This window comes from Sylvia atricapilla, chromosome 3, assembly GCF_009819655.1.
Source record: "Sylvia atricapilla isolate bSylAtr1 chromosome 3, bSylAtr1.pri, whole genome shotgun sequence".
NCBI classification, from domain to species: Eukaryota; Metazoa; Chordata; class Aves; order Passeriformes; family Sylviidae; genus Sylvia; species Sylvia atricapilla.
Window position 1 is genome coordinate 84,573,791 of NC_089142.1, and position 13,889 is coordinate 84,587,679.

At 40.7% G+C, this 13,889-nt stretch overlaps 1 protein-coding gene across 3 annotated transcripts in view; it reads left to right on the forward strand.

The window, feature by feature from the left end:
* DAAM2 (dishevelled associated activator of morphogenesis 2) overlaps positions 1 to 13,889 on the forward strand; it is a 183,703-nt gene that overhangs the window by 128,122 nt on the left and 41,692 nt on the right. For all 3 annotated transcript variants that reach the window (XM_066316031.1, XM_066316030.1, XM_066316032.1), the window contains exons 7-14: positions 587 to 697; positions 1,771 to 1,874; positions 3,139 to 3,205; positions 4,038 to 4,155; positions 5,651 to 5,789; positions 7,244 to 7,302; positions 7,677 to 7,861; positions 8,777 to 9,094. In XM_066316031.1, coding sequence (XP_066172128.1) covers positions 587 to 697; positions 1,771 to 1,874; positions 3,139 to 3,205; positions 4,038 to 4,155; positions 5,651 to 5,789; positions 7,244 to 7,302; positions 7,677 to 7,861; positions 8,777 to 9,094 — 1,101 coding nt within the window. The remainder of the gene's footprint in view (positions 1 to 586; positions 698 to 1,770; positions 1,875 to 3,138; positions 3,206 to 4,037; positions 4,156 to 5,650; positions 5,790 to 7,243; positions 7,303 to 7,676; positions 7,862 to 8,776; positions 9,095 to 13,889) is intronic.

Sequence of the window (13,889 nt, forward strand, 5' to 3'; positions counted from 1 at the left end):
AGGACAGGGGTTAAAGGATTTAAACTGTAAGAGGCTAAACATAGAATGGCTAAAAGGAAGAGTTTTTTATGATGAGGTTAGAAAGGCACTGGAACAGGTTGCCCAGAGAAGTTGCAGATGTCTCATCCCTGGAAGTGTTCAAGGCCAGGCTGGATGGGAATTTGAGGAGCCTGGTCTGGCAGAAGGTCGTTCCTGCCCGTGGCAGGGGTATCAGGACTAAGATAATCTTTAAAGGTCATTTTTAACCCAAACCATTCCATGAGTCTGCAACATGGAAAGTGGAGCTTAACTGCACTTCCAGTGAGGATGCATAATTCAACTTTGAGCTTTGGAGCTGTGTGCACAGGGGATATCCCTGTTTTTGGAAAAATCCCTGAAAGGAGCTTACCAAGAGGTGATAATTGTCTGCTTCATGTTGAAGGGCAGTAAGTGAAGGAACAGGACATATCTTTCAAGGTTCAGGCATAGGCTTTATTCCTCAAAAGACAGCTTTTCTTTACAATTATCTCCGCCTTTATTCAGCAGTTCAATCTATCTGCAAGAGATTAGGTTATGTCCTCTAACCCAGCTTGCTGTTCTGTTTCAGTCCTTGTTAAATGAGCTAGACCGCAGCATGGGGCGATACCGAGATGAAGTAAACCTCAAAACAGCCATCATGTCCTTTATCAATGCTGTTCTGAATGCAGGTGCTGGTGAGGTGAGTCACTGCCCTGGAAATTCCTTCTACAATGTTATGTTTAAATTAGTTTACCTTGGAAATAGTTAAAAGATTAAGTCACAAATCTTGTGGTAGTGAGTGGATATGTTTTGTGGAAAATAATGCTTAATTGTTAAGGTCAAACTTATAATGTCTTCCATATTATTTCATTTTGAGCTTCTTCAATACAGTATAGACTACTTACATTGAAATGATTACTTTGAGTTGTTTTTTTTGGTTGCTTGGTTTTTAGCTCTTTTGATTGTGGGGTTTTGTTTTTTTATTTGTTTGTTCATTTGTTTCAAGAACTGCAAAGCATTTACCATTTTATTTCAGCCTTTTTAGAAAATATTTTGGTTTACCTTCAGAAATATTTTGAAATGTTAAATTGTTGTGACTCAAAGACGAAGTCAAAGCATTTTAATTTTAAAATAATAAAGGGAAACATTTCTGAAAAAAGCCCAGTTGTTTTACTTTTACAAAGAAGACTTCCTTTTTAGTCTGAAGGGTAGAATTTATTTCATTAAAAGTGTTACTTTTGTGAAATTGGGTTTGTTTTTTTTTTTCTGGTTAAACCACAAAAGACAACAAGCTCATGAGAGCTATATGACAATGTATTTGTCTCTGTCTCTGGGAATCCTGTAGCATCCCACTGAATAGATGTCTGAGGATTTTTCAGAGTATGTGGTTTTATGTATATGGTTTTATGACAAATAAACAGAAAATATAGGAGAAAGACCGCAATGCTCTTCATCTGTAGCCAGGAGGGAAACTTCCAATGGACCAGCAGGAAAAACACCAGTAGCTTCTCTTCCTTATGGGACTACATGGAGTGTGCTGTCCTTATGACTGCATATACAAAATTCATAGTATGTAAATGTACTTTTAAGTGAAATGGAGGCTAAGGCGTTAATTCCTTTTTTACTTACTTTGCTGGAATTACTCATCCTGTGAATTTGGTGTCAGGATAGAGAATATTAAAAAGCGAAGAACTGAAGTTCTAAGTAATTTTTTAAAAAGTGAGATTGACAGCTTTTGAAAGCAAATAACTTGGTTTTCCCTCATCTTTTAAGGATAATTTGGAGTTCCGATTGCATCTCCGATACGAGTTTCTAATGCTGGGAATTCAACCTGTCATTGACAAGCTCAGAGGACACGAGAATGCCACATTGGACAGGTAAGACTTAATTTCTGAGAACGGCTATTGATGAACAGAAAGACTTCTTGGAACCTCCTCTCTATTTGAGACAGCTACCTCTGTCTCTTCTTGAAACTTACTCCCTAAAAGAAAAAACAAAAAGAAAAATTTAAAAAAAATATTTATCCTAAACTTAACATCAGCAGAGGAAATAGGAAACATACATACTCGGGTGGCAGAGTCTGTGGCAAAAGAATTCCTCAACTGCTTTTCTTCTCAGCTGAGGACGGCAGACAGAGTGAAAAATAAAATCTTAAAAAAAAAAAAAAAAAAAAAAAAAAAAAAAAAAAAAAAAAAAAAAATCTAATTGTTTTCTCTTAAAGTGAAACTGGAACAAAAGCGTGTCCTCGTAGGAGGGCGGGCAGCCAGTAGTTCATTGACTTCATTGTGACAGAGCGTGTGTGGTCTAAGTGCAGGTTCTGAGTTTCCAAGTTGTATGTCTACAGTTTGCTGCAGAGCTGGAACCAGGAATGTTACTTTTGATCTGCAACATTATAACCAAGAAAAAGAGAATCTGTCCTATAGGTAATCTGTATTTCTTTGGACAGTAACCAGGAGTGTTTAGGAGGGATTTAGGGCACTTCTGGATTTTACAGGAGAATAACAAAGGTTTGAGAGGATCTCAGATGCATGGATTACTAGGCTCTTGTACCAGATCTGTCCAGGGGAATGTGCCACAGCCTTTCTCCACATCATCTGCTGTGCTTCGGTCTCTGTGTAAGACAAGTCCAGATGGTCAAATGTGTCACTCACCAGGTCACCCAGATTCAAACATAGTCATGCTGCTGTGCTTATCAATAGGCATATCTAGACACTGTTGTAAACTGATCCACTGGATGCATTTCTGCTCCACTGTGTAAAAGAAACAACTTGTAAATGATCTAATAGCTGGCTAGCAAGCATGGTGTGGACTTGTTAGAAATGTATGATCACTGCAGGCATTGCATTTATAAAAAACAAAATATCTCTTTCATATTTTATGTCTATTTTTTGCACCTTACCTCAACACAGCGGCTTAGCAGAGGAGTTACAGAGTGTGTACACCTCTGCCAGCCTTTCTTTTGCCCTGTCACTGACCCCCTTGCGTTGCATACCTGTGACAGCACTTCATGTAAACAAGGCTTGCCAATTCCCATGTTTTAGCTGAACTGAGATATTGCTACTTCTCTAGTGACACACTTAGTTTAAGTCTGAATCCTGCCATGAACACTGGCGGATGTTTTGTTTTTCTGTTTCCTCTCAGGCATTTAGATTTCTTCGAGATGGTGAGAAATGAAGATGACCTGGAGCTTGCCAAGCGGTTTGACCTGGTAAGGTTTTCTTTGGAGTTCCTGAACTTGCCAAAGCTGAACTTGCCCTTGTTTTCACTGTTCCTCATTTAGCCAGCAGGAGGTTTGTAGTGTCTGAACAATGAAAACAGTGGTCACACAAGGGGCTTCTGATGAGTATCTTTGATAAAAACCTCTTTCTTCTGTTTGCCTGAATCTTCAGCAGTGAAGGATCTCTCAACCGTGCTCTCAGGTTCTCAGTCCTGATGATCTGGATGCATTCTACTTTCAGACATCACCTTTACAGGACTACGGGTGAAGTTTGGGCTATTTTCTGATATTCTTCCCAAGATTACGTGTGACTCTGCTGATGACTGTTGCCTCAGAGCCTGTGGTGGGGATCAGCATTCTAGAATATGTGGATTTTAAAGGCTAACAGAAAACAAAGACGACCTCTAGCATCAATAAGAAACTGTAGGGTCCTGAATGGTTTAGTCCCTTCTTTCTTCGTGAACAGTTCTTGCTGCACACTGATACAGAACGACTGACCCTTTCTTGCTTGGCTTCTACTATTTGTGCCACCAGTTTCTAGGACCCAAACGTTTTGCTTGCTCCAGAATAATTAATGGTGGCTTTGCATAGCTCCCACCTTTCTAGTCCTTTATGTAGGAATCTTTTCCATGCTGGATGAGAATGGGATGACAGTGGTGGTGTCAAAGACCCGTGTGGCCTGTCCCTCGAGCCCGCAGCTGGACATGGCAGGAGACTTTGCAGAGGTCCTGTTGCTGGAAATTTGCCTGTCTTTGTATTGATTGGATCATCCACAGTTAATCAGGCTTTCACTGTGGATGGTTTTTCTCTTCTCTCGCTTCAGATCCACATTGATACAAAAAGTGCCTCTCAGATGTTTGAGTTGATCAAGAAGAGATTGAAGCACACAGATGCCTATCCCTATTTGTTATCCATCCTCCAGCACTGCTTGCAGATGCCATGTGAGTATATTTATAGATTTCGAGAGCAAGGGGTATTGGAGAACTGGATGAAGCTTTGGTGTAGGTACAAGTTCACAGATACCAGGGCATACACTGCCCTTGTCTCCCATTCAGAACTTGGCTGTGGCTGATGAACTTGACATCTTACACCCAGCAAAATTTTTGTTGCAATACTTAGGGCAGCAATTTGACCTCTCTGCACTTGCAAATAAAACTTGAGTAGCTGAGACATTCCAGTTAGTCACTGACAGAGCTTTTAAAGATCTTAAATCAGAAGTTTTAAAAAAGAGTCCTTGTGCTATAGATCAGGGAACTCCCAGAAATAGATAGCATTTTGAATATTGAAAAAAGACACTGAGGATTTTTTCTGCTGTAACAGTACAGTACTGAAAGCTGTTCTGCCACTGGGAAATTCCACAGTAATCTTCAGGCTGCTATCTCATTGCAATGCATCAGTGGAGAGCTCCCAGATGCAAAGTGAAAAATAATATTGGAATTTCTTTCCAAAGGAAGTGATGAGAATCATTTTGTTAACTGCAATAAAATAATTCAGTTGTGCATCCAGAGTGTAACAGCAAGGTCATTAAAGAACTGCCTGCCTTGATCCTGTTCAGTGTGATATGCTGGTCTTTCATTACTAATATTCCTTATTCAAGCAGTCTAACTGAGAAGGGAACATGAGGGAGATGCACTGTGGTGTGCTCTTCAGCAAGTAATGTGACATGTGGTATGTTCTCAGGCTCCCATTAGGTTCACGTACGGCCATGTACAAATTCAAGCAATATTTTGTCTCAGTGGCCTCTTTGTTACTACTCTTTAGAACAGAGCTTTAACTTTATGTATTGACTGGGATTTTTGGTGGAAAAGGACTAATTTCTGTTAGGCCAGGGCAGGATTGTATTGTAGCAGTTTTAAAGAGTCTAAAGATTTAGGTTATGTAACTTACAGAGCTGAGGTGGACTTAATGTTGCTCTGGCTCTTCTGTTTTAATATCTGTGGGATCAGTCCCTTTGGTTCAATTTCTGTTCTTTATCTCTGCACTTTCCAGTCATGTTTGTATGAATTTTTCATGGCAGCTGAGTTTCACTGACCTGCAGATAACCAAGCATCCAGATAGAACATCTCAACATCTCATTGTTTTTACAGTGACATCAACATCAAGCCCCAGAAAACACTGAGTATGAGTTATCACAAAGAAATCCCTTTTAGAGACATTTAAAGTGCAGCTTATGTCTAACCTGTCTAAAGGTTTGCATAGCCTCAATGTGCACATCAGGCACAAAGTTGCCTGTGCCTGTTATATGCTGTCCCAGTATGCCAGCTGTTTGTAAATAATCTGCTAGCAACTGTTCAGAGTTAGTCTTTGTGTTCTGTAATGCATCACACACAGGACTGAGATGAAAGGTAAGGAGGAAAGAATGCCAGTTTGTTGGCAGTTCTGTGCACTTTGGCATGGAATTGGAAGTTCTCATGGGTTGGTCTTTTTTCAATACAGATAAGAGAAATGGAGGAAACTTCCAGCAGTGGCAGCTGTTGGACAGAATACTCCAACAAATTGTTCTCCAGGATGAACGAGGAGATGATCCAGATATAGCTCCATTGGAAAACTTCCATGTCAAAAATATAATTAAAATGTAAGCTACATTATTATTGTTTATTTCTGTTATGCAGGTAGAAGAGATATGATCAGTATGCAGGTGCTTAAGAAATAAAATATTGTATGTGAAGACTTTCTTATTCCAACATACAGCTTCTCATTGTCTTGTTAAGTAGTCAGGTCTTCTAAGTAGTTTCCTTCTAACAAAATCCTAGCTTGGCAGTATTTTCTAGCAAAGTGCTTGTATTTGACTTCTAGTGAATGTTATTCTGGTTAGAAGAGCAGAAAAAATACTCGTGATTTTATAACAAGGCTTCCTCATGTGCCATTTTTTCATTCAGGATGCTCATGAAAGCTTTCCTTGATACTAAAAAGTAAAAATAATGTCATCATCTCTATGTAGATGGCATTTCTCACTAATTAGCACATGGTTTAGAAAGATTACAAATAGGGGAAAGCAGTCCCCACTTGGCACACAAAACCTCTTACCTCTTCATAAAATGTCTGTTTGCTCTCACCCACAGACTTAGTTGAGGGCATTACCATTATTTTTTCCCATAGGATGCATCATTTGAGAAGTCTAGCTACATGAGCTGGCTCTCTTCTCAACTTCCCTGTTCTCAGTCCTTTTTTAGCCAATCTTTTGGATTCTTCATTTCATCCAACTGCCTCTGCAGGTAATTCATGGCCCATTAAACTTCTGAATTATCCACAGAAATGAACATTTATAGAACATAAGTCCTATATGAAACCAAATTCTCCTGTACTAAAAATTTTACAGTTCCTCTGGTTATAGGCGTGAGCCAAAATCGAAACTGATTTCTTGTCATGGAAAAATACAGTGTTGTTGGATACCAGAATTCATTGTAGATTTCATGCCTGATCTTCCCTTTCTACTTTCATAGCTACTCCTCATTCTACATATCTAATCAATCCCCAGCATTTCCTGCATATTTTCTGTCAGCAATAGGAAATAGCTGTGTCAGTATGAGATACGAGAATTGCCTTGTTACTGATGCATTATGCAGTAGAGAAGTGTCCCTTCCTCCTTGTAAGAAAAAAAAACCAAAAAAACAACAAAAAAACACACACAGAAACTGAAAAAGAAAATTATGGCAATCTGGTTTTATATTAAGGATGGGGTAATTTCTAACCTACAGCAGCTGTGATTATTTTAGTGATGACTTCTGTCTTTCAAAATAAGTAGACTTGGCACTTTGAGGGCATTACCTGAAGACAGGAATATATCAGGACTTTCTTCCCCAGCCATTCCTTTATCTCTTTTTATGACATTGAGTAAAAAAGGCATCATTTTTATATTAGCTGTAGGCTAGGGAGCAGAATCTGGATTCAGAAGGACCACTGGCGTGATCCTGTAGGAACTTGTACACTCACCAGGTTGCCTTTTGCTGATCACTGCGCATAATGGCCGCTTGCCTTTCAACATGTGTAGCTCAGGAAAAGTTTAAATGATCTCATTTCATCTTTCAGGCTGGTGAATGAAAATGAGGTCAAGCAGTGGAGGGATCAGGCAGAGAAGTTCCGGAAAGGTGAGTGCATTCTCTGTGCTTGCATAGGCAGAAACTGATCTCAGTTCATCCACAGAGCAGCAGAGCTGGGCACAGCTTTTCCTTTTGCAGACATTTTGTGTAATGGTGAAGAGTTTATGTGTTTCACAGGATGAGGGTTCCTTCAAGTCCTCACATGAAGTGATTTTACAGTCTAACTGAAACTTAGGTGTTGCTGTCTTGATCACTGAAGGTCATTGTCAAGACAGTCAGACTCTATTTTCTTTTTCTTGCTCTCATTATACATCCCTGTGTGAGCTGACAGAATTGTCAGCTTTATTTCAGCATAACCTGCATCTCCTCAGGGACTGTTCATGAGCTTTATTTCATCAGTCCCACTTGCATGTTCCCCCTAGACCATGCTGAGCTGATGAGCAGGCTAGAGAAGAAAGAGCGGGAATGTGAAACAAAGACCCAGGAGAAGGATGAAATGATGAAGACACTGAACAAAATGAAGGACAAGCTGCAGAAGGAATCCTTGGAGCTGCGCCAGACCCGAGACCAGATGAATGATCTGGTGGCTCAACTAAATGAGTTCTCGGTATGAGACTGGGAGTCTTCCCCGTCCTTGTTTAAAGGCTGATAACTGGTGAATGGTGAACAAAAGCACATTATGCATGAAGCACATCTGTGGTCATAACAGAGAATACTTAGAATCTGCTCAGCTTTTAGCTGAGACCAAAATCCCTGAGCTGGTGTTATAGGATGGTTAATGCATGGGCTGTTCCCTTCCTTCTCCTCAGCTGCCTTCCTTGCAGAAGCTGTTTAGGCACACGTCCTCCTCCAGCCATAATTTCACTGCTGAGTGGGGTGGCTCTGGTTGCTATTTCAGTGGAATAAAGGGAAATCTCCCTGATACAAAAGTATATAAGAAACAGGATTCCTGTCATGCTGCAAGAGTATCTGAACTGCCTCGGAGTTCTGCAAAAGTGACATTTGCAGATGCTCCCTCCTGTTTGGTGCTCCTTCTATCCCAGCAGTGTGTCTGAGCCACTAGAACTCACCAGAACACAGCCCTGAGAAGTTAGACACTGCAAAAAGCAGATTCATTCCCCCCTCCCCTCTTCCACTTTGCAGTAGTGAGGCCTTATGACAGGTATTCAGTGTTTCAAACCCTTAGTTTTTAAACCCAGGAGTTCAAAAGTTCATAAGATTGAACTTTTCTCTTTTTCCATACATAAGGAGAAAATAATACATTTTGGCTTCTTTTACTAGCTTTCTGTTTTTCTGAGCCATTTATGGTTCCTTTTTTCGAGCTCTTCTCCACAACTCCATGGGCTTGAAACTTTCTGAAAGCTGATTCCTCCCTTTATTGGATGGATTTGAGCGCAGGAGGCTTTAAAGAAAACATCAAATATTTTGAGAATTGTAATAAAATCACATCAGCTGGCAACATGGAGTTATTGTGCCTTTAAAACTGTTTGCTTTCTTTTTCTCTGTGTTTTTTATTTTCCAGCAAGGGGGCAGCATTTCCTTCCCACCCCCACCACCCCCTCCTCCAGGTGGCCCATTAGCTTTGTCCTCTTCTCACATGTCTGAGAATTTGCCACCGCTGCCACCTCCTCTGCCCTTCTCCAGCTGTCCCCCTCCTCCTGCTCCACCACCTCCACCAGGAGGACCTCCTCCTCCACCAGGAGCACCACCTTTCTTCAGCATGGGGGTGCCAGCCCCTTCAACAACCACCTTCAGCACTGGTGGCCCCACTCTGAAGAAGAAATCCATCCCGCAGCCTTCACATCCATTGAAATCCTTCAACTGGGCTAAGCTGAGTGAGGTAAGAAACTGCGTTACTCAATTGACTTACTTTCTGAGTGTACCCCAGTGTTGATTAATGCCATGAAATACAAAGTGGCCTAGAAGTGAGAGGATTTCTGTGGGCTTTGGTCAACAGGAGTCATTCATTGTGTTGAGGGAGTTTCCCCAGTTCTCCAGCTTTCCAGCACATCCTCTGTGATGAGCAAGGGGCTGGATAGATTGAGCTGCATAGATCAGGGCATGTAAATCTGGTTAAGCAAAGCTGTGGTAGGGCTGAATATATAAGTGAGAGCTGGCCATCTCCAGGACTGGTGTGCTGGAGCTGCCCTTGCTTCAGCACCAGAGGAAAGGGTAACCAGGGCCAATGTGGGCAAAACATGGTAAGAACCATCTGGAAAACCAGCCTTCTCTACTCTGGCAGGAGCCATCACCATGGAGAGAAAGGTGTCCTGATTCTCCTCACTGTTTGTGCATGGCCGTGAGGGAAGCTGCCTTACTCCTTGAATGATTAGAACTCTGTCTGTTGGTGATAAAACTTCAGGTTGGCAAAAAACCAAAAAAACCACCAGAGGACTTGGATTCTTCCTGTTCCACTCATTTTCTTCTACCTTCGTTCTGTTTCCTTCCCCTTCACTTCTCTCTCTTCCTTCTCTCTCTTTTTCCCTTCTATCTTTTCCCTCCCCTTCTCTTTAGGTCTTAATTTTTTTAACTGATTTAGAAAGAAAAAAAGTGTCTGTGTTGAGTTTGGATTGCTGCCTAGAAACCCAGGTTCTCTTTTAGACTGAAACTCACCCAGGGCCCAGCTCCGGCATTTGGAATGAGTGTCCAGGGACCTCTGGAATGCCACAAGAATTCTCTCTCCCCCTCTCCCCTTTTCTTTAAAATAAAGTGAAGTGAAATATTTGCTGCACCGTCTGTGCTTGTCTGTCAAGGCCACGTGGGGGGTGTGGGAGAGAATGTAAGGACGAGGATTTATTTTCCTTTGCAAAACATGGAACTTAGTGCTCTGAAGAAAAGAAATAATAACTAATATAGGTATATATATGAATTTATATGAAAAAGAGAGAGTCACAGGTGTTTCTGTTTAGTGTACAGTAACTGTAGGCTTATCCTGCCCTCTGGATAAGAGTGAAGGCAGCTGTGCTAATAAAATTGAAGACCTGGGTGGTGAGATGGCTAAAAGACACTATTTTGAGGAAGGGAAAATAGTTGGAAAAAGGAGCATTAAGAGGATGGGGCTTTCATTTTGGTGTGTCTGCCAGTGTTAGTGTTTTGAACCTGGTATGGTCTCTGCAAAATGGCAGAGGTCATGGTGTCAATACAGGTGATGTTGTTACTCAGGTTGCACTTTGTTATGGATTTATTTCACTGCTGGAGAAGCTGATATGTTTTGGTCATCCTTCCTCAGTTATCCTAGATCTCCTGCTTTAGTATCTTTGTATTCACATGGATATGAATCCTCTGAGCACAAAGTCATGAGCAGGTTGGATGGGCCTTGTCATGCCTTTTGTTACCTTTGCTGCACTTCTGTGATGTTTTCCTGAACTGAGCTGTCAGAGCAGCCGGACTGGAATGGGTGAGGGCTCAAAACAAACATGCTCTGGGAGCAGCACATTTCAAGGTTTTGAGCCTGGGAAACTGAGGCTTGGAAGTGTGCACGGTATTTTTGTGGTTTGTGGTAGGGTTTAACTTCCAGTTCACAAGAATACAGCTTTTCCCACAAAAACCTTTTGAGGAACGATACATGAAACGCAGCAAGGTGGGGGAACACAGTGTTGGAAACAGCTGTACACAAAGTTAGGGCTGCAAGTAGATCAAATATTCAGCTCTTAGTTATCTCTGCATACTGCTTAGGCTACCTTTCTCTAAGCAATTAGTACAGAGTCTCTCTCAGGAGATTTTTGAGGTAAGTATAAAGATGACGTCAGCCCACACGAGAGCAAACTCCACTCTGCCCATGCCACCTGCCTTGAGGGAGTGAGGGAAAGCCAACAGAGGCTAACAGGAGTGTGGGCAGGGCTGGATGAGAGGGATTTGTCTGCAATATACTTTGTCAGTAGTGGAATCAAGGCTGTTCTCCAGGGCAATTCTTATGACATATTTTTTTCCAATGCTGATTTTGTCTTTGGAAGGAAAGAACTGAGCTTTTGGGTGTTAGGAGAAATATCAAATATAGTCAACCTCTTAGCAGTTGACAATTACACATTGTCCACAGTTCCCATGGACGCCACAAAAAAAGGTTTGACTGGCAAGGACCTTTGCTTCTAACAAGGAAACTCCAACACCCCACTAATTTCCATTGAGAATTAAGGATTTTGTGCTAGCTTTGATGTGAGCTAATGATCAGTGGCAAAGACATTCAGATGCCTGGATGGGCTGAGTTCTGATGAAGCCCTTCCACACCGCAGCTCCATTCATACAGCACTGTAGCTTTGTCTGTGAATTCCATTCATGCAGCACTACAGTAGTGCTGGTGCCAAGGATCTTTGGATTTTAAGAAAAAGATATTGCAGTATAACCACTGTAATATCCTGGAAATATTCCTTTCTTTGTTTCTGGGCTGCAATGCTCTCTCACTCTGAGTTTTACACAACATCAAAGGTCAATCAGGGACCAAACATTTATGGTTTATCCAAGCAATGGACTGGTTTCAAGAACGTTGGAAGTATGGATTAATAGTTACCTATTTAATAAATATAACCATACTGATTTGAAGTTCTCAGAATTAATCAAGTCAACCTTCAACTGCTCTGCTTCTTATCTCATGGCTGGAGAAGCAGCTTCCCATCAAGTGTCCTGGTAATGACTCTCATCAGTGATGTCAGAGAGGCTTTCTTTAGCCAGCCCTAAATAGACCTGACTGAAATAATTTTATAAGAGAGGTATTTGCTCTACATACCATATAGGAGTTTTTAAAAAAAAAAAAACCAAACCACACACACATGCACACACATTAAAACAAATCAAAACTACCAAACTCAACCCCCTCAAAGCAGCCAGTCACATAAATAGAAAACACTAATTTTTTAAAAATGCTTCTATAATGTTATCAGTGGTTTTGATTTCTGGAACTTTCTTCATGAAAGCAGACTGAGGTTTATGGCATAAAATGATGAAAAACTGGTGCTAGAGATGCAAAGTTAAGGGAAAGAGTTCTCCAAAATCTCACTTTGAAGCTACTTATAATAGCTGTGGTGGTGCTTAGGCCTATGAGATAAAACAGCTGCCTTGATTAAAAAACAGGCAAAAAATACAGCTTTTGCTTGAAGTGGATTTTTCTGACACTGAAGAAAGGCTCTAATATCAGCTATTAATCCATATTAAAATTTTAAGTTGGTTCCACTTTTCTGGTTAATATTCTACAAATATTAACCCACTAATAAGCAGGTTTGCCTGCTCTAGTATTCACAGGACACTCATCCTTTCCATGAGGATTCTCTGAACCTGCAGGTCAAATGGAAGTATCATTGGTTTTCACCCTTGCTGTGAGGTTACTGAGGCATGATGGACTTTGATGCCTTCCAGAATATCATTATTTATCTATCAGGGTAAATAAAATCATCATTTAGATGTAGGAGAGGACAGCTTGATATGATTTGTAGTGCCATGAAACACTGTCATTTTTTAACCTTAGTTAAACAGGTCTGTCAGCAAACTGGGATTTGCTATAAAGGTAGTATGATTCAACAGCTACAGCAAGTGAATTGTTAAATACAACAAACCAAAAACTCAGCTTGATGGAGCAAATGCCTTGTCAATACTTGTTCTCATAATAAGGTGTTTTCTGACCTGGTATGTGTCGCCATTTCATTAAAGGATGCTGGGAAGTACAGTTCACAGGGTTTGCTTTTCCAAGTGAGCCAAGACTTTCCAAAGCACAGGAACCACAGATCTTAGAAGACTTTAGAATGAATAAATGAATGAATAAACAAATTAATTAAGATGGGGAGAAAAACATTACAGATAAAATGACTGGTTGTTTTTTTTAGGTTGTGGGGTTTTTTGGTGTTTTGTGGGTTTTTGTTTGTTTGGGGGTTTTTTTTAGGGTTTTTTTGTTTGGTTGGTTTTTTGTTTTGTTTTGGTTTGGGGTTTTTTGGTCTTTCTAAGGGCAGAGAAATAGAAAAATAAAAGAAGGAAAAAAGAATTTATTTTTAGATTGTTATTTAGGGACCATAAATATTTTTATGGTGTTGAGGGAATCATTTATCATAGCAATCACATTATCCAAGTCTGTTTCTCTTAAAATGCTCTGTCTTCTCTGGCTGATGACAAGTAACTATCAGCCAGTTAATCCATAACTGTGTAAACTGTGTTCAGTCTAGGAAGTTATCTGGCAGCAGCATGAAAATTTTCAAGGACAGAGCTTATAGCAGAAATAGAAGGGACAGGCCTATTGCAAGTGTTATGTGTAACAAAGGCTGTTTGTACCTCTGGCTGCCTTAGCCCTAAAGTTGGACTGCTTTGGTTGAAGTTCTGTTTGTACACACCATTGCAATGGGTGCTGCTTTGGAATTTGTCTTTCTGCTACAAGTAGCATACAAACCATCCTGTACAGGACCAGATTAAACCTGGCTCTTAAAATAAATCTGAATTGAAGTTGGAATCATTTTCACTGGGTTGTTTTCCTGGGGAAGCAGGGGGAGAACTACTCTCTGCAGTCCTTTTCTGAGTCCCAGAACTTCCTGTTTTGGCACCTTTGCAGTTCATTCAGACTAGACTGTTCTGCAGGACATTTTCACTGTTCTTGCCATTAGTGAGGAAACCTCACTCCCATGAGATTTGTGCAGCTGGACAGGTAGATGGGCAGGACTCAA